This window comes from Chelonia mydas, chromosome 2, assembly GCF_015237465.2.
Source record: "Chelonia mydas isolate rCheMyd1 chromosome 2, rCheMyd1.pri.v2, whole genome shotgun sequence".
Taxonomy (NCBI): domain Eukaryota; kingdom Metazoa; phylum Chordata; order Testudines; family Cheloniidae; genus Chelonia; species Chelonia mydas.
In genome coordinates this window covers 55254803-55277191 of record NC_057850.1, presented here as the reverse complement: position 1 = coordinate 55277191, position 22389 = coordinate 55254803, and the positions used below count along the sequence as shown (strand labels likewise).

At 40.9% G+C, this 22389-nt stretch overlaps 1 protein-coding gene across 19 annotated transcripts in view; it reads right to left on the bottom strand.

The window, feature by feature from the left end:
- JPH1 (junctophilin 1) overlaps nucleotides 1-22389 on the bottom strand; it is a 113072-nt gene that overhangs the window by 8609 nt on the left and 82074 nt on the right. For 4 of the 19 annotated variants that reach the window (XM_043539446.1, XM_037892411.2, XM_037892412.2 and 1 more), the window contains exons 4-5: nucleotides 11165-11230; nucleotides 6744-7399 (exon numbers count right to left, since the gene is read on the bottom strand). The exons of 5 other annotated variants lie outside the window; for them this stretch is intronic. In XM_043539446.1, coding sequence (XP_043395381.1) covers nucleotides 6744-7399; nucleotides 11165-11230 — 722 coding nt within the window. Of the gene's footprint in view, nucleotides 1-6743; nucleotides 7494-11164; nucleotides 11231-16450; nucleotides 16659-22389 lie in introns of those variants that run through there. 10 more of the 19 variants (XM_007063579.4, XM_043539447.1, XM_043539448.1 and 7 more) reach the window with 7 other exon arrangements.

Genomic DNA, 22389 nt, shown 5'->3' with positions numbered 1-22389 from the left:
CAAAGTTTTAGTCCTGCATCAAACTGTCCTTTCATCTTTTTAGTAGCAGGAAAGAGAACATCTTTTCCCTTAGGTAAGAGAACCCTATGTAATTAATTTTGAGGTAGAAGATGGAACGACTGTTCAGGGAAATAACTAAGAGATATAAAGACTAGTCCTGCAATCCATTTGCATTAGGAATGGCCATTGACTTTGCTGGGAATTCTAGGCATAGGAGTTTACAGGATCAGTGCCAGAGCTCTGTATTTTCAACAGGGACATTAGATTGTATGATTGATGGATGTCAAGTGCACATTAAGAGGAGACTATACCCCATACCACTTGATATTCTGCACATTGTGATGCCCTTAGATTTAGGTAAAACGGAACTACGTATTGTGGTTTAATACCAGTTACTCTCAAAATAGTCTTTTACGGTATAATAGAGCCATGCCCCTTCTTCCAATACTACCTTATTTAAGCCAATATGCAAACAATTTGGCAGAAGAACATGGGTGCATAGGATAAAACACCATCTGCTCATCTTTTTGATCACAATTCAAATCTCATCTGATTTATCTCCAATGATTTTTCAGGTTTAGTTCAGTGGATGGGTAACTGTGACTTGCTGACAATCTCTGTTCAGGAAAGACTTAGAGCAGAGGGAATCAGGGAATGAGGGAAATCATTTCTGAGGTTGAAATGGGGATGGTGAAAACTTTGGAGAAAAATGCACAAGCAGCATTAATAACAATTCTGTACCAACACACACCCTTGTTCTGGTAGACTGTTGGAGTACCTCTTGTTGCTTTACTCCTGTTAAAGTTTTAAAAAATGCAAACAGGTAGAGAATTTACCCTGTCTCTGACACACATCACCACATATCTTGGAAAAGTCAGCTACACATACACACACACACTTGTAGAAAATATAGTTTTAAAGACATACAGCAAAATGCCTTCACATTGGGAGTGAACTCCCACACCCTCATTTCCTTTTTCTCATACACTCACCACACCGATGTTATCAAGACTAATGCAATTAAAGTACCCCAGTAGAGGCAGGGGGACAGATCCCAGGCTATCACATCAATAAAGAAATGTCTGCTGTGTGATATTCTCTTATTACCCTCTCCACCTTTTGGGCATGGCTACACTGCATGCTTTTTTCAGTAGTGTGTCGTGTAGGTACATATGGAGCCCCCACAACACAGGTATAAATAGCAATAGACTGTGAGGCATAGCTTAGGTTAGTAAAGACATGCCTGAAGGGTGTGGATATGTATGTGAGTACTTGCCCAAGTCATGCCTCTCTCTCGACACTGCTAAAAACAGCAGTGTAGGGTCCCTGCTGCTGGAGCCTTTCCTCACCTTTTGCTGACATGTGTACTTAGAACCCGCAGTGTGTATGCTTTTCACTGCAGCATGTAGCTACACATACACTGCATGCCACTGCCAGTGGCGTGTAGTGAAGACATAGCCTTCCTGATCATTGGCTAGTGGTGTGTTTGTGTCTGTGCCCTGCCCTGATTGTCAGAGAAGGTGGAGGGATACATTTCTGATATAGAGAGACTCCAGCTAGTCAGTAACGTTAGGAGCTCCCTCAGGTCCCAATAATGATTTGGTTTGGAAGGAATGGTGGAAAAGATGAGAAAAATTTGGCCTGATAGATGCTGCCTAAGCAGGTGCAACTTCACTTGCTTATATCAGGGCTGAACAGAAAACTCAAATTTCAGGCTGAGATTCTGTCCCTTCATCTTTGGACCCCCTTTCCCCTTCCCGGGCCTGACAACTTCATGGTAGTGTACGTCTGACCCATCCACATAGTCAGGCTCCCAGGGTCAAAGGCCAATATCAGCTGCATAATAGATTAAAAGGCCAGAAGGGAACATTGTGATACTGTAGTCTGACCTCCTACACAACACATGCCACAGGACTTCTCTGAATTAATGCCTGTTTGAACTAGATCATATCCTTCAAAAAAATATCTAATCTTGATTAAAAATTTCCAGTGATGGAGAATCCATTACATCCCACAGTAATGTTGTTCCAATAGTTAATTGCCATCACTGTTAATTTTTTTTGCCTTACTTCTAGTCTGAATTTGTCTAGTTTCAAATTTCAGCCATTGGATCATGTTATACTTTTGTCTGCTAAACTGAAGAACCCTGTATTTCTGTCCCCTGTGTAGGTACTTAATCAAATCACCCCTTAGCCTTCTCTCTGTTAAGCTAAGTAGATTTAGCTCCTTGAGTCTCTCTCTATAATGCATGTTTTCTCATGGCTCTTCTCTGAGCCCTCTCCAAGTTTTTAACATCCTTCTTAGAGCATGGACACCAGAACTAGACATAGCATTCCAGTGGCGGTTGCATCAGTGCCCTATTTATATATTCAAGGATTGCATTTGCCTCTTGGTCACAGCATTGCTCTTGGAGCGCATGTTCAGCTGATTATCCACTATGACGGACAAATCTCTTTCAGAGTTGCTGCTTCCCAGGACAGAGTCCCTCATCTGGTAAGTATGGATGGACTACCTTTTCCCCCAGATGTAGGACTTGACGTTTGGCTGCATTGACACACACATTGTTTGCTTCAGTCTAGCTTACCCAGCAACCCAGATTAATTTATCAATGACTTGTCCTCTTCATTATCTACCAAGCCACCAAACTTTATGATTTTATGTTTTCTGTCACGTCATTGATGACAACAGTAAATAAGTATAGGGCCAAGAATCAATTCTTGTGGGACCCTAGTAGAAACACACCCACTTGATAATTCCTTGTTCATCATTACATTTTTGAGACCAATAAATTAACCAGGTTTTAATCCATTTAACGTGTGCCATGTTTATTTTCTATCATTCTACTTTTAGTCAGAATGTTGTGCAATACCAAGTCAAATGCCTTACAGAACTCTAAGTATATTAATTGCATCATCACTATTACCTTTATCAATCACATTTGTAATCCCCTAAAAAAAAAAAATCTAGTTAGTTTGACAGGATCTGTTTTCCATCCATCTATGTTGATTGGCATTTATTATATTACCCTCTTTTAATTCTTTATTAATCGAGTACTATATCAGCCAGACCATTATTTTGCCTCAGATTGATATTAAGATGATGGGCATATAATTATCCAGGTCATTCTGTTCACCCTTTCAAAATACTGGCACAACATTTGCTTTCTTCCAGGCCTCTGGAACTTCCCCAGTGTTCCAAGCCTTACTGAAAATCAATATTAATAGACCAGAGAGCTCCTTGGCCAGCTCTTTTGAAACTTGGATGCCAGTTATCTGTGTCTGCCGATTTTAAAAAGTCTAACTTTAGTAGCTGCTGTTTAAAATCCTCCTGACGTTCCGTTGGAATGGAAACTATTTTATCATGATATAATATGAACATATGTGTAGGGCTGTCAAGCAATAAAAAAAATTAATTGTGGTTAATCATGCGATTAAAAAAGTTTATTGCAATTAATCGTGCAATTAATCGCGCTGTTAAACAATAATAGAATACCACTTATTTAAATATTTCTGGATGTTTTCTACATTTTCAAATATATTGACTTCAATTACAACACAGGATACAAAGTGTACAGTGCTCATTTTATATTTATTTTTGATTACAAATATTTGCATGGTAAAAAACAAAATAAATAGTATTTTTCAACTCATCTAATACAAGTACTGTAGTGCAATCTCTTTATCATGAAAGTTGAACTTACAAGTGTAGAATTATGTACAAAAAACCCCTGCATTCAAAAATAAAACAATGTAACACTTTAGAGCCTAAGTCCAATCAGTCCTACTTCTTCTTCAGCCAATTGCTCAGACAAACAAGTTTATTTACATTTGCAGAAGATGATGATGCTTGCTTCTTGTTTACAATGTCACCTGACAGTGAGAACAGGCGTTTGCATGGCACTATTGTAGCCGGCGTCGCAAGATATTTACATATCAGATGCGCTAAAGATTCATATGTCCCTTGATGCTTCAACCACCATTCCAAAGAACATGGCGTCCATGCTGATGACGGGTTCTGCTCGATAATGATCCAAAGCAGTGCAGACTGACGCATGTTCATTTTCATCATCTGAGTCAGATGTAACTAGCAGAAGGTTGATTTCCTTTTTTGGTGGTTCAAGTTCCGTAGTTTCCGCATCAGAGTATTGCTCTTTTAAGACTCCAGAAAGCATGCTCCACACCTCATCCCTCTCAGATTTTGGGAGGATCTTCAGATTCTTAAATCTTGGTTCAAGTGCTGTTGCTATCTTTAGAAATTTCACATTGGTATCTTCTTTGCATTTTGTCAGATTTGCAGTGAAAGTGTCTTAAAACGAACATGTGCTGGGTCATCATCCGAGACTGCTATAACATGAAATATATGGCAGAATACGGGTAAAACAGAGCAGGAGACATACAATTCTCCCCCAAGGAGTTCAGACACAAATTTAATTAACGCATTGTTTTAACGAGCATCATCAGCATGGAAGCACGTCCTCTGGAATGATGGCTGAAGCATGAAGAGGCATATGACTCTTTAGTTCACATGGCATGTAAATATCTTCCGATGCCGGCTACAACAATGCCATGCGAACATCAGGTGACACTGTAATTAAGAAGTGTGTAGCATTATCTCTTGTAAATGTAAACAAACTTTTCTCTTAGCGATTGGCTGAACAAGAAGGACTGAGTGGACTTGTAGGGTCTAAAGTTTTATATTGTTTTGTTTTTGAGTGCAGTTATGTAAAAAAACCCTACGTTTGTAAGTTGCACTTTCATCATAAAGAGATTGCACTACGGTACTTGCATGAGGTGAATTGAAAAATACTATTTCTTTTATCATTTTTACAAAGCAAATATTTGCAATGTAAGATAATATAAAGTGAGCACTGTACACTTTGTATTCTGTGTCGTAACTGAAAGATATATTTTAAAATGTAGAAAAACATCCAAAAATATTTAATACATTTCAACTGTATTCTATTGTTTAACAGTGCGATTAATCACGATTAATTTATTTTTGAGTTAATCACATGAGTTAACTGCGATTAATCGACAGCCCTAATCATCTGGCTTTTTTCAAATACAAAACAAATGTTTATTGAATGCTTTTTCTTTTTTGGCATTATTATTGACAGTTGTACCTTTCAACTGTCTAGTAATGGAATATCTAGGCACAATGGTCTAAAAACACAATTTCAGTCTTCACTTTCAATTTTATGAAATTAATCCAACTAGAATTTCTGTTAAAAAATAAAGAAGAAAATTAAATTTTCCATAGCAGTATAAGAACTGAGCATTATAAAACTTTAAAGTACTTGTTTTGGGAGTTTATTTAGATCGTGTAGTGGACTTTAAGATCCCTCACTGACTTTGGATCAGGTTTTTAATATATTTATATATGAAATTTTAGAATTTACTGTATTTACCGAGCTGAAAAACCTGAGGGACGGCTGGGGAACCATTGAAAGACTTGCCAGAAACAGACATGAGTGGAGTAGCTTCGTCAGTGCCCTAAACGCCAGAGGTGTAATAGGAACATGATGATGATAACTAAAAGTATATCTGCACAGCAACTAGTCACCTGTGGCTGGCCTGTGCTAGCCGACTAACTCATGGGGCTTGGGTTGCGGGACTGTTTCATTGCTGTGTAGATCTCTGGGCTCGGGCTAGAGCCCAGGCTCTGGAACTCCATGGAGTGGAAGGGTCCCAGAGTCCAGGCTCCAGACAGAGCTCAGAAGTCTACACAACAAAGAAACAGCCCTGCAGCGTGAGCCCCATAAGCCCGAGTCGGCTGGCATGGACCAGCTGCAGGTTTTTCTTTGCCGTGTAGACGTACCCTAAGAGGCTGAAATATCACCTTTGTAGCTGATATTTAATGAGAATCTGTAATCAGGACTTTAATAAAGTCTTATTGCATCACTGGGTATTTAAGGCCTGTTTGATACACTGACAATTTAGCCCCAAACATTCATATCAATCTAAAGGGTAACCCTTAGCTCTAGGGAGTTACATGGGTGATGAAGATGATCTGTTATGCTGATTCTGAAGCTGAAATGATAAACACACACGTGTCTGATGTGATACTATATATAATTTTTTTAATGGTTGCGCAGTAATTAATTGTTAACTATTCAGCAGCAGCCATCTGAATTTGGAAATTACCTTTCTCAGGGCAAGCAAATAATAATCCCTGTGCTGATAATGTTTATATGCAGGTTTACAACAAAGCTATATGGAAGTTATAAACTTTTCAATAACAGTCTTCAGTAAATCCCACTGGCACTTTAACGATTAATGGGGAAAAAATGTTTGTTGTCATAAAATTGGATTTTTGGAAGATCCTGCATAATTTTTTGGGTAAACATTTAGAAATTGTTAGATTCTGGGATCAATCTAGCAGTGTAACCAAAATATCCAATAAGGAAAACATATTGGTTTGAGGTGAACACATGAAAAAACACCAAAACATTTGTGTGTGTAAGGATCTTGCTGTTACATAAATACACAAGAATTTATTCTATGAACTGCCACTATTGGTATTCTGGCTACTATCTGTCCCTTCCATATTTTTAAGAAAGGCAACAGTGAGGTAAAGAACCTCAGTTCCTTACTCCAGTTTTACTCATTGGGTGTTATCCAGCAGTCCATACAGAGATGAAACTGCTATGGAAGTCAGTGAGTTTTGCCCGGACTTAGACTGCAAAGCTGAGATGCAGCAGGCAGAGCAGCACTGAAGGGGAAGGGGCTGCCAATAGTACTTACCGAATGGATTTCCACTTCTGCTGAAGAATGGGACTCATTATTAGTGGGATTCTTTGGTGCAGCAAGTTCAGGTTTCTTTACTTTTGTATCAGATTTGCTTTCTTTGGCATCTGGATTAGTCACAGATCTGGCAGGACTTGGCTTCTGTGGAGTTGGTATCCGTGTGAGTGCTGAAGGTAATGGGTTGACATCTTCATCCTCCTCCCTGAGCTCCTGTGGAAGCAGCGTTGGATTCATTTTTACGTAGTAGCCATGGTAGTGACCATGCAGCTCCCCATTCTCTGTGCTGATGGGATTGTGGTGGGCTGAAAACTTTGGCTGATGTTTCACCGCTATCTCCTCCTTTGCGGGTACTTTTGAATACAGAGGCTTGTTGACCACAGCTGTTACAGTCTCACTAGCTAAACTCTTTTTTTCTTGAGTGAGTCTTGCCTTTGAGCTGGAGTTTTGCCTTTTCAGTTGTTTGGTAGGGGAGGGCTCAGATGGAAGAGGAGAGCTGTGCTTTGGGCTTGCTTCAGGTGTCCCAGGTGGTGTAGTGCCTTTTCGATAAAAATGAGGAGACTCTTTGGGGGAAGGTGTTTTTTCTTGAACCTTTTCTTCAGGGTTTTCTTTTACCTCCACGCTTTCTTGAAATCTTTGTTTGATATAATCAGGGCCTGAAAAATAGTATAACAAAATCTTATCTCATTAAAACAAGAATAGGGCCTGATGGCAAATCTGCCACGCTGTGGGTATGGAGCTGGGCTGAAGCTGAAATAAAGAGGGAAAATAAAAACTCACTCAGTTTTGGACTTTATATTATAATGCATTGCTAATTAAAGTTGCGGCACCTTTTCCTCTCTGCTTGGCAATAATTTGGGCTTTTCACTATTGGTTTGATCACTTTGCCTTCAACCTTGCAAAGGGACATAGAAAATACAGTAGATTGTCTCCAAATGAGACCATTGAAATCAGTGGGAATTAAGTGCCTAAATACCTTTCTGAATCTCACCCCCAAGTGGCTAACTTTTTATTTGTCTCATGCATACACCTGCCATTTTCTCCTCCAATAGCTGATTTTTGTCTGTCTACCATACATGGTCCTCATCACAATGATACCTGATTGTTATTTTGGTTGTTAAATACTTAGGAGGCAATCTCTCTCCTTATGCCTTAATAGCCTATAGAAGACTGAGCTTGAATCTTTTATAAGTTTTCTGGTTTGAATTTATGAGTGGGTATTTGTGTGAGGGATTGCATTGTCTCTGTCTTTGGGTATGTCTTCATGGCAGAGTAGACCTTGGCTCTTATTCAGAAATTTCACCTAGCTCCCCTTGCATTCCCACCCTCCCCTTATCTGAGTTTAGTGGTGCTTTCTAATCCTTTACAATAATAACATCTGGTAAAGAATATTGTAACTTGTTGCTGCTGGAATCTGAGAATTAGTTTGCCACTAAAAGGCTGTGTCCCTGTGCAACAGAAACTCAGTGAAGTAAGGACTTCCTAACACACAAATACAAATTGATGGTCTCTCTTCCTCTTAAAGTTTTAATACTGATCTATAGTAAGGTCTTATTAGTTTGTCATTATTTGTACAAAATATACTTCATTACATTTACAGTATCGTCTTCAAGGGTTCAAAAATCATGACAATGTTTTAATAGTAATGAGATTTTTTAAAAAAAGCTAATTGTTTTTTTTGCCTTCTTGTTAGCCCTTAGGACATACTCTAGTCACATTTCCAAGCTTTTCTCCACAATCACGAAGTCTAGAAATATACTTTAAAAAACAAACAAAACAAACAAAAAAAGAGCAGAGATTGTCACATAATCGCTTGATTCCAGAAGCTCACTTTAAGGAAGCACCAACTATCACAAAAATCACAAGAGTTGGCAGTATTACATTTAGCAATATTCTATGATGCATTATTCACAGCTAGTGAAAGCTAAAATGTAATTGAAAAACTAATAAAGTACACTCTGTAATGCTGGAGCTTGGTTTCTTTTTATTGCCTTTGTTCCCTAAGAGCAACATTCTGCTTCGTCTTTTACACAGCTTTGAAGTAAAAGGGGAGAGTGTAAGGGGCTTAAAAAGGAGGGACTGGCAAAATTGTAGTCTCTGAACTCCAGGGAGCACAGGGACTTCTCCATCCCTATTCCCTTGGGATACAGAGAACCCTAAGGAGGCAGAGAGGAGATGGGGCCAAGGCCACGGCCCTGCTCCTGCCTCCTCATTAGCCTGGAAGAGGGGCTAAAGCTGGAGCAGGAGGGCAGGGTGCACCCCATACAGATATGTAGCCTGCCCTTGTGCATTAGGGTGGATAGGGATGAATTTAGTCTCCCTGAAGCATGATTCCTCCTGCTGTTTCCTAGGAGCAGCATGTCTCCTCAGTTCAGGGCTTTTTTGCTTCACAGGCAGGATCTGAACCCTTATCACTAAATATCCAAAATTCACCATCTGGCAGTGACTCTCCCAATCTCATTAGTGTAATTTAATAAGCATGTATTGTATTTTTTATATTTATTTCTATATCTTCAGAGGTATAATGAAAAATTAATCCTATTTTTTTTTGCCAGCTATAAAGGCAATTCCTCTCTTCAAAAAAGGTAATTAGTACAAATGACTCATTTTGGATGATAGAAAAATCCTGGCCTAATCAAGTCTCTGCCTGTCTCTCTCACTTGGAAAAAAGGAGTGTTTATTGTGATACAGTGTCTTCATTGTGAACCAGTTCATCTTCTGGTCCAGCTGTGCATGCTAACACATAAACCAAGTAACAGTTTGATGGTTTAATAATTAAAATGGCATGACAATATATTATTTTTAAATTACTTATTCCGCTAGTGTAATAGTACACTTTCAGTTGCTCTTAAAATTGAATACACTACATCCTGATCTCTTGGGATTTTTACTTCTATTCCTGTGTGACCTTGGGTAAGTCACAACTTTTCTTTGCCTCAGTTTGTTCGCCTGTCAAAAGAGATAATTTAGTGGGCGCAACTGACTCACCTGCTTGAAAACATCTCCCTTGTTCTGGAGCTATTCCCTGTTTTAAAATGGGAAATCCTGTTAGCACCAGTAAAATCTTTCCAACTGGGCACCCTTAAATACGTCTATGAATGTGCTCCCTCTTAGGAGTTACTGCCTGAAGCTTAACTCATTAGGGCTAGGGATCATGGGTTCTCAATCTGGTGAATATGAACAGGTTTCCAGAAAAGGGGGTTTTTCTATATGATTAAATGGAGAGGTGGGTATCCCAGCATGCAAAATGTTGAGAGCCCCAGGCCAAACAGTGACAGTTGAGCTGGGTCTTTTAGCATTTGGAGTCCAGATGACTAAGTCAGATGCCTATTAGGCCTGTAGGTAACAACATGCTATAGAAGAAGCTCTACCAACTTTTTGAAGGGTGAAACGTGCATCCTCCCCTATTAGACCAACTCCACTTGCTGGTGTTGAAGGAAGTGGGTCTGGGGCTCTGCTCTCAGCCCACCCCTTTTAGCTCCCCTCTGGAAGCTAGCCATACCGACAGGGCTAACGAACCCTCTACTCCTAACGTGGCTGGCTCCCTGCACAAGATAGGCTCCTTGTGTCCTTCTTCTCTACTTGCATTCCTACGCAGGCCCAGCCACAATCCTTAATATTTTGTAAGTGGCTTGGGTGGGAGGTCTACAAAACTACGAAATAGTATTATCATTACATACTGTATGCAGAAATGCTGGTTTGAGAGTCACCTGGCATTACCTAAGCGACTAATTAGATAATAATAAGTGGAATAATGGTGATTAAAATATAAAGATCCATGTACAGTTTACTCTAGAGACTAGTTTTGAACTGTGTTTGCTCTTCGGTAGAGAAGGGAATCTAAAGCATGGCAAACAAAACACACCTGTATATACAGTAAACATTGTTCAGTCTTTCCTTCTGTATAGATTTATATTAAATTTAAAAAATATTTAAAGGTCTTGTTAAAAGAGAAGCACTTTACAAATAATTTTCTAGAAAAAAAGCACCACTTTAAAACCTGGAGAAACCTAGCATGGAAAAATTAAAATGGTGCAATTTTATGTAAGCAGGGTTTTGTAGACAAAGAAAAGATGGCAACTCTCTATACAGAATCTAATGTCATTCAAAGTACAGTACACGATGACAGTACATAATTCGATTTCAGAATATTTCAGTGGTAATTATCAAGCATACACCTATTCCTATCTTTTAAACTGGAGTGCATAATTATGTAACATCCCCTAACCTATTTTATTTCCATATAACTGATTTACTACTAATAATGATAGTTGCTTTTGGACTCAGTAGATTTAATTCCTAGGTAATGAATGGCATTTCTGTTCACTTTAATGATAATAAGTGTAGTTATATTGTGTTAAGGCTAAATTCTTCCCTGAGATGTCTACGCAATGCTCCCAGAATTTGGTTCCAATACTCACCCCAAACTGCCAGAGGTGTAATGATGACATTATCAGATCCACTGCTCACTGAAGTCAGTGCAGTGCCTAAGTGAAGAATTTATTGCTAATATTTGTATTACATCCATGTTTTAAGTACACAACCAAGATTGGTGCCCCACTGTGCTAAGCAGTGGATGTATCCATAGTAAGAGAGAGACTGAAGAGCTTACAATCCTATTAGATAAGACAGAAAAAGGGCAGCAAAAGGAAATATCAAATCCCCATTTTACAGATGAGGAACTGAGGTCGTGGCCCCAGTTTAGCAAAGCACTTAAGCACACGCTGAACTGAATAGTCCCACTGAACTCAATAGTTAGTTGTCAGTGGAACTGTGCATGTGCTTAAGAGCTTTGTTGTATCATGGGATAAGTGATAGCCCAAGGTCACAAAGAGTGTCTTGGGCAGAACAGGAATTGAACTCGCATCTCCTGAATCCCAGTCCAATGTCTGAATAATTGCAAGCCCATTCTCCAACTTGGCCCTCAGAAACAACACATAGATACATTGATACGTCATACCACCGTGGATGAGTTGAGAGTTACATTTAGTGAATTAAAAAGTAATTACTATATTCATTCTGATCTGGAAGACAGAAATACGAAATAATTATTAGGTAAATACACAGGTCTTTACTGTGTTGTAACCTGGAACAAAGCAAGAGCACACTGGTTGTAGCGAAAGCTGAAGCTCTAGTTGTTTAAACAACTGAATGATCTTTTTTGAACAGTGTATTACAACTATTGATTGATGTTCACCGTTTTGAGGAATAAATTAGTGAAAATCCTGTGACTTTGTTATCCTGTGAGGGGATCAATGTTTTTCTGTAACACTACAGCTGCCAACAATATCTGTGCTGTCAGTGAGAATTATTTTTTACGCTACTGAATATTTATGACTTAAGTCTGACTTCAACCTGAGCTCAAAATTGTATTATTAGAAGGGCCCTATCCTGCAGGTCCCGAACATGGAGAATGCTCACAGACTTCAGCAAGACTTTCTCACGTTAGAGACTTTCAGGGTAGGACCTTTATAGGTAAGCAGTTCTCAGAAGTCAGGATGACAACTGTGGGGGAAGGAAATAAAAATAATCCCTCATCAGTCTCTTAAACTAAGTATCTCAGTGAGTCAGCACTAGGGTGAAAATAACTGTATTCAGTAAACTTCAGAAAGACAGGATTTTTTATTATTACTTCATTGTGGATGTGAGTATGTGGCGGGAGGAAGAGCTATAATTAAAGTCTTTGGTGCCTCTGTTTTATTTTAATATTTCTAAAGGTTAAATTACACGAAAAAAGAGCTTTTTCACTGCTAGGCAGCACATGTCAATGGATGGCTGTTTAGAGGTACACGTAAAATGAGTTGCTGGGGTCAGTGGACAGTTTTGTCCACATTACCACCTCCTATGGTTGTGGATTTATATATGTTTGGTGAGATTTGCTGGCAGTATCCGTACAGGGACCAAGGATTGAATGGAACTGGAGACTAATGACTCAATCCCTCAAGGTGCTGATCTCCTTCAAGTAGTAAACACCTTGCAGGATCCAGCACTCAAGTATTCTTCTCACTCCTAAAGATGGTTTCCCATTCCTGGGCATATCTGAGGGGTTTTGGTGGGGAACACTGTCGATCTAGCACCTTTCGGTGAACTCAATTGTACCAAAAAATTATTGACAAAATAACACAACATACTCAGTAGCATGTTCCATCTTGTTCATATAATATAAACAAACAGTCAGATTAAGTTTGCACAAGCTCTGAGCAAGTTTTGAGTAACACAGTCAAATCAGGGGTTACAGAAACAGTACAACTTCACTTCTACAGCATCTTTCATAATAACTGAACCTGAGAACACGGTTCATACAATTGTGTAATTTAAAAATGAATAATAGCAGAAGGAGGGAGAAATGCATGGTCTAGGCAAAGGCTTAGAATACAATTTCAGCTGGGATTTGAAAGAAAAGGGATAGTTGATGACACAGCATTCAGTGCTGTTTACAAGGAACTTGAGGTCAGAAGCTGATTTGCATTTTCAGCCTCTGACTGGTTAGTCAGTATACCCAGGATTTTTAAGTGCCAGTCAGCAGTGTGCCCAGGAAGTCATTAAACTTTACTTCTCTGGATTGGATTTTAAAATTGTCCTGGCTTGCCTGGCAAGAATATATTTTTCCTACTTGCTAGCTCTAGCATTGAGATGTCTCAGGGTCAGTAGGTTTGCCCAGATAGGCAAATTACAAGACAAAAAGCCATGTTATGCTACAAAGTTTGGTCAATGCAAGTTATCTTGGTGTATAGCCAATGACCTTTGTATATTGCTTGGGTCCATGCACACCTGGGTGCGTGCTTTGGCGCTGCATGTACTCATCACAAGTGCTTGTATCCATGTAAAATGTGGTGCACCCCGGGTAGGTATCCGAGCTCGTCCTGTGCTGCCATCTGACACAATGCCTTGTGGGACATTTTTGCCGTGCTTTGTGAAATACCAGTGATTCACCCAAAGATTTCTGGGAGCAGGGGTCAAATTCCTACCATGCCACTTTCTCCATTCCATAATGTTTTCCACAGCTCACAACTTTCATGCTGGTTGCAAAACTCCCACAGTCCTCCATGCCGCTTTTCAGTCTCTTTGGCAGAAGCATGGACTCTGAACAGCTCAGCACAATTCTCATGAACATTGCTAATACAACATGCACAATTCTCCGGTATTAGAAGAACCTGAGCAAATACTATTATAACTGGGATTGTAAAGAGGAAGATGTGGAGATGTTCAAGTGCAGAAACTGGATGCTGACAGACTCAATGGGAAAAAATGCCAGGCTGTTGCTGGTGTTCAAGGAGCAGCTCCACACAGTGGATTTCTGCTTCTGGTCTCAAAAAATGAGCACCGATTGGTAGAATTGCAGCATAAGGTACATTTCGGATGATGAGTAGTGGCTGCAGAACTTTTGGCTGTAAAATATCACATTTCTGGATCTGTGTGCTAAGCTCACCCAGACCTCCAGTAGGAACACCAAAATGACAGCTGCATTGTCAGTGAGAAGCAAGTGGCAACCATGCGAAGCTTGCAACGCTGGACTGGGCAATCAGCTTAGAGTTGGAAAATCCACAATGAGGGCTGTTGTCATCCTTGTGCGTAAGGCCATTAAGCATCTCCTGCTACACAGGACTGTGACGCTGGGTAATGTAAAGGACATATGGATGGATTGACAACACTGTGGTTCCTGAATTGCGGTGGGTTGGCAGATGCACCCATATCACTATTCTGGCACCAGTCCACTCTGCCACTGAATACATCAACTCCCATACCCAAGTGCTAGTGGATCACTGTGGGTGCTTCATTAATATCAATGTGGGCTGGTCAGGGGAAGGTGCATGATGCTCTCTTCTTTAAGAACACAGGACTTTTCAAAAAGCTGAAAGCAGGGACACTGATGATACTGAAATAGCAATAGCTATTCTGAGGGGCCAGACTACCTCTTGCTCCCATGGCTCATGAAGGTTTACAGTGGTCACTTGCCCAGCACCAAAGAAAGTTTCAACTACTGGCTCAGCAGGTGCAGAATGACAGTTGAATGTACTTTTGATACATTGAAGAGATACCAGTGCTGTTTACTTAGTACTTAATAAGGCAAACGTGCCCCTCATTATAGCTGCACATTGTGTACTGCAGAATATCTGTGAGGTGAAGGGGGAAAAGCTACTGCCACAGTGAAGGGGTGAGGTGGTCAGGCTGTTTGCTGAATTTCAACAGCCAAAACCCAAGGCTATTAGAAGACACAACTGTGGAGCTGTGTGAGTGAGGGAGGCCTTAAAAGAACCTTTAACAGTCAGTCACGGTAATGTTGTTTGATGCTTTTATGAAATAGGGTCTCTCTTGTGTATGGGGTGGAGTCAAAGAAGGGGACAGACTGCAACAAGGCAGAGATGGCTGTCAACAGGACAGCCTAGGGAGCATCAACCACGGAGTTCTCCAATGATTGGAAAGGCTGCTGAATCCTGGATCTCTGGGGATGTAGGTCAGTAATGCTTTGCAGCATCTGAGTTTATTGCCTGAGCAAACCCATTATACCCCCGTGCACTTCCTGATGTGCCTCTGGGTCCTTTTCTCTCTCCTGCAGCAACCACTCTCTCCATTCTTGGTCCTTGTCCATGGTCATGGCCATATGTCCCCTCCAAGACCTGAGTTCATGGCCTGAGGCTGTACAGGACTGGAGGATCTCGGAGAACATATCCTCTCTAGTCCTCTTCTTTCTTCTCCTGATCAGGGTCAGACATTCAAACAACATACAGAGGGCACCTCTCAAGGCCACCACGTCAGAAGTTGTTCATTGAAATAGACAGCCGCACCATTAGATTTACAGTCACGAGGGAAAGCGAAAGAGAAGTCTCAAAACTCCCTTCAATTACTCCCATTCCCACCTTTAATGAGAAATGCTAACTGTCACTTTAACTTTGGAGCACCTCGTTACAGCACTGCTCTGCAGCTCAAACGCTAGTGAGCACGTCCTAGCTTAGCAGGGAGGGTGGGAAGGTGTTCTGTTCCTGAAGCTTTAAATACTGGTGGCCCTGCCCCGGGTTTAGGGAAAGGACAATGAATACTGGCAATATTTTCACAAGCAGTAGTGATTTTGGCTGATATCTCACTCCCAAGAGTGACAAAGGAATAGAGAACGCAGCTCTTACTGGCGTCCTGAAGCTGCCCAGGCTCATATGCTACTAGCTTGTTTATTACAATGGTGCCTGCTGAACTCATGGCAGAATAGTCCCCGTAGGAAAGTCCCCAGTTGTGGTGGAAGAAACAAGGCTGTCGTCCCTAGAATCTTCAGGAGAGGACTGCAGAGTATCTCCATGAAAATTTTGTTAAGATCTCTCAAGAGGACAAAAGGAACATTTCTATCCATATAAGCAAAGTACTCTGCAAGGCCCCCTCTGCCTAGCCCAACAAGCCAAAGAATTGAAAAGCAGATGCTGAGTCTACCTCTATTTGTCTACCCGAGGAAAGGACACTGATCTGATATGGATTGTGTAACTGGACTTCCACACTAATCTTTTTGAATTTATTCCCTAACATTCTATTTTTTAATATTATACAGGTAAAGTAAGCAATCAAAAGTCAATGACTGTTTGCTAAACTTGCAGATGGGATGGGCACCATTTTTAAATGGGGAAGAATGGTGGAGAGGGAGGAGAAAAAGGGAGGGAAGGAGACGAGATTTTGGACAATGTAAAGCAAAAAGCTGATAAGGAATAATACATATGCACACTTACCCGAGCTCCCTTCTCCTTCATCAGTGGGGTCATTTGTGCTTGCCTGTTGGGACTGGCTTGACTCCAGTGGAGTTTCAAACAGCTCCTGGCTCACAGTAGGATTTGAGTTTCCTGCCGTGTTGCCCTCCTCCTTGCCTTTCCCAGGAAGGGTCTCTGCCTCGAGCTCCTGCGAAGTGTCCACGTTGAATGCAGGGTGCTGGTGTGGTCACTGCCAAGTATGGCAAGCAGTTTGTTGTAAAAACAACATGTCTGTGGGGCAGCACCAGATTTCCTGTTGCCCTCCCTCATCTTTTGGTATCCCTGGTGAAGTTCCTTTGTTTTCACACAGCACGGCTGCTCATGCCTATCGTGCCCCCATTGAAGTGTCCCCTCTGCAATCTGCAGGTTGATGTTGATATTTCTATGGCTGCTGCATAGCTGTGCTTGCACAGCCTCTTCTCCCCACAGTCCAAGTAGATCAAAGACTTCTTGCCTGCTCCAGGCAGAAGCACATCTAATAGCACTCAGTGTGCATGGAGTTGGCATGGTTTTAGGTACATAACAAAGGTGAGCAGGTAGGTGTGCTTACCCAGGTGGGCAATCAGGAAAAGGCATTTCAAAAACATGTGTGTGATTTTAAAACAGGGGAGGGGAGGGGTTGGAGTGGCTGTTTTTTGTGACTGCTGGGCAGTGGAGTTCAAAATTGTGACTGGAGCGGCCACTGTTGCAAGGACAGGGGTAACGTGGGATGGCTGCCGCAGGACTGTTTGGATCAATGCAAGTAATCAGTGTGTACCAGCTGTGTACCAGCTGTGTAGACCTAAGGAGGTAAGTCGTGGCTTTGTGTTACTTGGGGAGGTGCTCTTATTGCATCACCGTGATGTGGTGCTTACATTGGAGGGATACAAATTTTGGTGTAGACAAATGCACAACTAGGTTGACGCAAGTCTATGTAGATCGATCTAAATTTGTATTGCACACCAGGCCAAAGAAAAGACAGGATATGGCAAATTTTGTATAATATAAAAATGCCCAGATCATACCTAAATTTCAGAAATTATCTGGGATCCTTCCCAACCTTCTCAGGTTCTCCACCAACCACCCCCGCTCCCCCACAGAACATAACTGGGGATATACTATTGACATGACTTGGAGATTGGCTGCTGTACTTCTAAACCTCCTGCCTTTTAGAGATAAATGCATTATAAAATGGAAGTGACTTTGTTAGCATAACATAACGTGATCCTTAACTCACAAACCATAAGAATGTATTACAAAGGCTAAAACTCCATCCAAACATTACCCGACTTACTAGAGAAAGTATAAGAGTGTCAAAAATGTAGGCGAACTTGCAAAATGGTCCAGGTTGTGTACAACATCATGAACTTGCAACTCAAACAGCATGGTAAACAAGTTTATCTAACAGGGAAAACTTTGAAAGGTAACATTTCTCAATCGTTCAATGCAATATCAAATCCTCCCATCAATTCCTGCAAAGCTACGTTAAGCACTATCATTCACTTAATTGAGTACAGTATTTAGGCAGGATTTTTGCATGTAATATCCATAGCTGTTTTCAAATTAGTAAAAAAAAGACACTAATTTCTCATTATTCAAAATAAACCTTAAAAGCAACATTTTCAAAAAATTTCCAAATACAAATTTACAAGATGGACAATATGTGTAAAGGGACTTGATCGGATAGTGTAAATAGTAGAATAGTGAATCTCTCAAATGGCTATCAATAAACACTTAAGTGACAATAGTGTTTGTGCCCCTTCTGTGTTCTTTTCGGGTACGTCTACACTGCAATTAGACACCTGCAGCTGGACCGTGCCAGCTGACTCAGGCTCACAGGGCTTAGGCTAAGGGGCTGCTTAACTGCAGTGTAGACATTCAGGCTCAGGATGGAGCCTGACCTTGGGGACCCTCCTGTTTTTGGGTTCCTAGAGCCCGGGCTCCAGTCTACACTGCAATTAAACAGCCCCTTAGCCCAAGTCAGCGGGCATGGGCCAGCCACAGGTTTACAACTGGCATGCAGCCATACCCTCTCTGAATATCCTAGCAAATGTCTAGAGGAGAGAAGGAGGAATGTTTGTGTAAACAGCACATTTTGAACTCATTTGAGTATCTGCACTGTAAATTAGGGCCTAATCCTTCAATGGTAGGCCCCTACACATGTATGGAGCCCCATCTGGAAATACTATACCTGGATTTGGATCTGATATGAAGGATGGCACTGCAAATAGTACATTTCTCTACAACACCACGCTGGGACATGAGTTCATTGTCTCAGAGGAAAGAATGGAACTTATTGAATCATCAACACTGCTTCCTGAAGGCACTTTGTTTTCCTAAGTATCCCTTTACTAACCAGGACTGACTGTACTTAGTTTATATTTGACAAGATCATATTCCAGTGAGATATGGCTGCCGGGGCAGGACAGGCTTAATTTTTCCTGGCTGAATAACTTACATATGCTGTAATCTACATGAGTGCCACTGACTTTTAGAGGCTCACTTAGCCACTGAGCTGCTCCCCCATAGGCAGACACCCTGATATGGTACAACTGCCAAGATAAATAAAGTTTTAGGCTTTGCAAATATAATAGCAATCCTTTTCAAAATATTTAATTTCATTGGGCTTCTTGGGAGCACAGTGCAGTTATTAGAACCTCTGGTCATTTATTCATTTTACAATTGCTCTGAAGAGTAACCCTTGATCATATTTTGTAAAATCTGAATAAATACATCAAAAAGTTTTAACCAATATTAACTAAAGCAGCCTAATGGTATTCTGTTCTAAAAATGGTTTTGTATCAAACTGAAAATCTAATGCATGCTCTCCATGATGTGCTGATTCTGCAGGACTGACATTAGTGAAAATAATTAAATATGTATTTGTCACTAAAATAAGCAGATATGACTGAATATATGCAGATATGTGGCTGTTTTTACAGTCAGTTGTCACAGTAGAATGACACACTGATTTTTGTAACATTTCTTTGAATACCTTCCAGCTTGTCCACATCTTTCTAGTATTGAGGTGCCCCCAAATAACCTTAGTATTCCAGGTGCAGTGTCACCAGTCACGTGGAGAAGGGACTAATACCTTCCTTCTCCATGACATGCTGCCTTTGCGTATACAGCTTAAAATAGCATTAGCTATTTTGCTGCCATATCACATTTCAAGTGCATGGGTATGATTCTGCTCCCAGGAGAGTTTGGCAACTGACTTCAGTGGGCGTACCATCACGTCTTATATCTAATATGCTGACTCCTATCACTCCTATGTTTGTTTGATATTATTACTGGTGGTCAAGTTTCTTCCTTTCAATTTAAACATTTAGGTTGATGATTTCAGCCCTATGTGTCAGCCTGGCTTTGTCTCAGATACAGATTATTTAGAGTCAAATTGTGAATCCCTTATTTGCACTGGTGAGCAGTTACTCATATGAGAGTGGCAACACTGATTTCTGTCCCCCAGTAATTATTTCCAGTCCATATTTGTAACTTCAACTAACTACTTTGTTTTTCTCTGTCATCACTTCCTCTTGCATCACCTCATTTCACCATCATCGGCTGATTTAAATATACTGTGTGCCTCTTCTACATTTAATTAATGGACATGGATCTACCACTACTTCCTATGTCATCTCATTAGATGCCTCCTTCCTGAGCTCTCTGAGGACAAAAAAAAAGGGTGATGGTAAAATGAGACACAGTTTTCTGTCCATGTGCCAATGCTCATGTCTACACCAATTTGAATGCTATTTTTAAAAAAGAGATTTACAAAATTAGTAGGCAAGGAAATGCAGTAACTGTAATGTTTTGTTTTAGCAAAGCATGGTGTGGAAGTAGATGTTTTTCTCCCACAATGGTTTTAATGGTTTTACAGTAGTCTCTTGTGAAGTTATATTTGAAAATTTCAATAGAATTGGTCTGGTATGTCTTGTTCTTAAAAAAGCCAAGCTGTTTATTGCTCATGGTTCTGTTAACCTAGAGAAGTTCCCCCCTCCCCCCCTTAACATGTGCATAACTCCATCAAAGACCTAGTTGAACTTGGGCACTCCAGACTGCCGTGAGGGGATTCACACACTGATCTTTAAGCCTCTGGAGTGTGAACAAAATCCAGGCACTGCCCTGGCTTCGGGTAGGCACACTCGAAGTGCAAATTCTTTGTCTACACCCTCCCCCGCGAGCTGAGACCCCCATGCTCTTGACTTAATCTCATGAGAAACACATGCAACTCAATACAAAAATAATAACTCTTACACACATTTCCCTGCCTTAGTTTCCTCATCACTCTAGAACATTCTCTGCTGTGTCCAGGATCCTTCTGTTGAAGCTCATGTCTTGACTTCTGAACCATGGAGCCTCTTTCCTTAGGTCAGCTTGTGTTCTCTGAGCTTGGTTGGTTCTGCAGCGAAATCTAGTCCTCCTGCTTTGAAAGCATGCCTATCTCTTCACATCTCCTGCCCAAACTTCCCATGTCTCTCTCCAAGGCCTTCCCCTTAAGAGTCCTTTTAAAAACTCTTGCTTTGTTACATCTGTCCCTTTGTCTGGTTGGAGGATTTTCCACTCGTTCCATTTCTTCTTCCCTGCAGACAAGTTGGAGGAAGTAGCTTTTTCCAGCCTCATCAGCCAACCTGTCATTCAGGTGTTTCATAGGAACAACTTCATAATATGGACCAGAATTCATAATTTGCATAGACAGATCCCCCAAACTGTCACAAACTCTACCAGAGATTTTTATGTGTTCCCCCTATTCCATTGTGATGTTGAGCTAATGGATTTGCATAGCTGTCCTGGCTCCACTGCCTGTTGGGCCAGAAGTCACCACAAAGGAGGGAGAAGAATTTGCCTCACTGCATCTGAATGCATGTAGAAAATTTATAATTATAAGCCAAGTAGCAAGTTTCCCCCCGCACATATTTGGACTTGGGGGCAGGGGGAGGGGAGAGGGGTTGTTTAGTTAACATGCACTGAACGAAACCTGGACTTCTGGATTGCTACTGGGGATTAATATTTACTACTCAAAGCAGAGATTATTGAGTAAATTAAACGGAGTAGTTCTCTACAAAATAAGAGCAGCTGTTCAGCCCTCACAATCTCTACCAGACCATGTAGGCTCCATAGCAGTCTGACCAAGTTAGAGGAAATATGAACATGAACCAGAAGCGCCGAAGAAAATAAAAATCTCCAGCACAATGAGATTTAGAGCTGTATGCTGGGAGTTGAGATCTGTAAATACACAAACCAAGCCTTGGGCATCTCAGGTCCATCCATCCACCTAACACAGCCAACAGCAATTATTGCAACCTTAGTAATACTCCAGGTCTATAGACTGACCAACCTTAGGTCAAAACTACAATCAACTGTGTGTAAGAAACGTTAAACAAGAACAAAATATGCAGTGTGGGGGTGGGAGAGAAATGATATCTGTCACTGCTGTGGGGTGCTCTCATCGTTGTGCTTCTAGTGCTGATGGCTGGGTGGAACTGCTCATGGGGAAAGCCTGATAAGTTCTGGCTCTTAAAATTCTAACCTGGGGAAGCATTCAAGTTGAGTAGCATCAAAACAATCCCTCCCCACCCCCATTGAGGTTTACTGTTCCCAGAAGATAAGGGATACTCCCCTCATGGACTATAGAAAGGTTGGAGATAGGATGTTTAACAAGATTGTAATAGTAGCCTTTTTTCCCCCTAGGCATCAAAACAGCTTCCTTAAAGACAGATGGCAACCCACTCCCCGAAAGGGAAACCGCTGATAATCCGAAGCAACACCAGATCCAGGACACTGATCTAAATCATAGGTTGTAGCTCAGAGCACTCCTTATGCCTTTAGAACTTCAGTGAGCAATATCAGCTTGAAATTCAAAACAAAGAAGATAAAGTGTTATTCCCTCAAGATTCTGCTGTGTCACCATGGAGGCACACAATATAGTTCAGATATGAGTG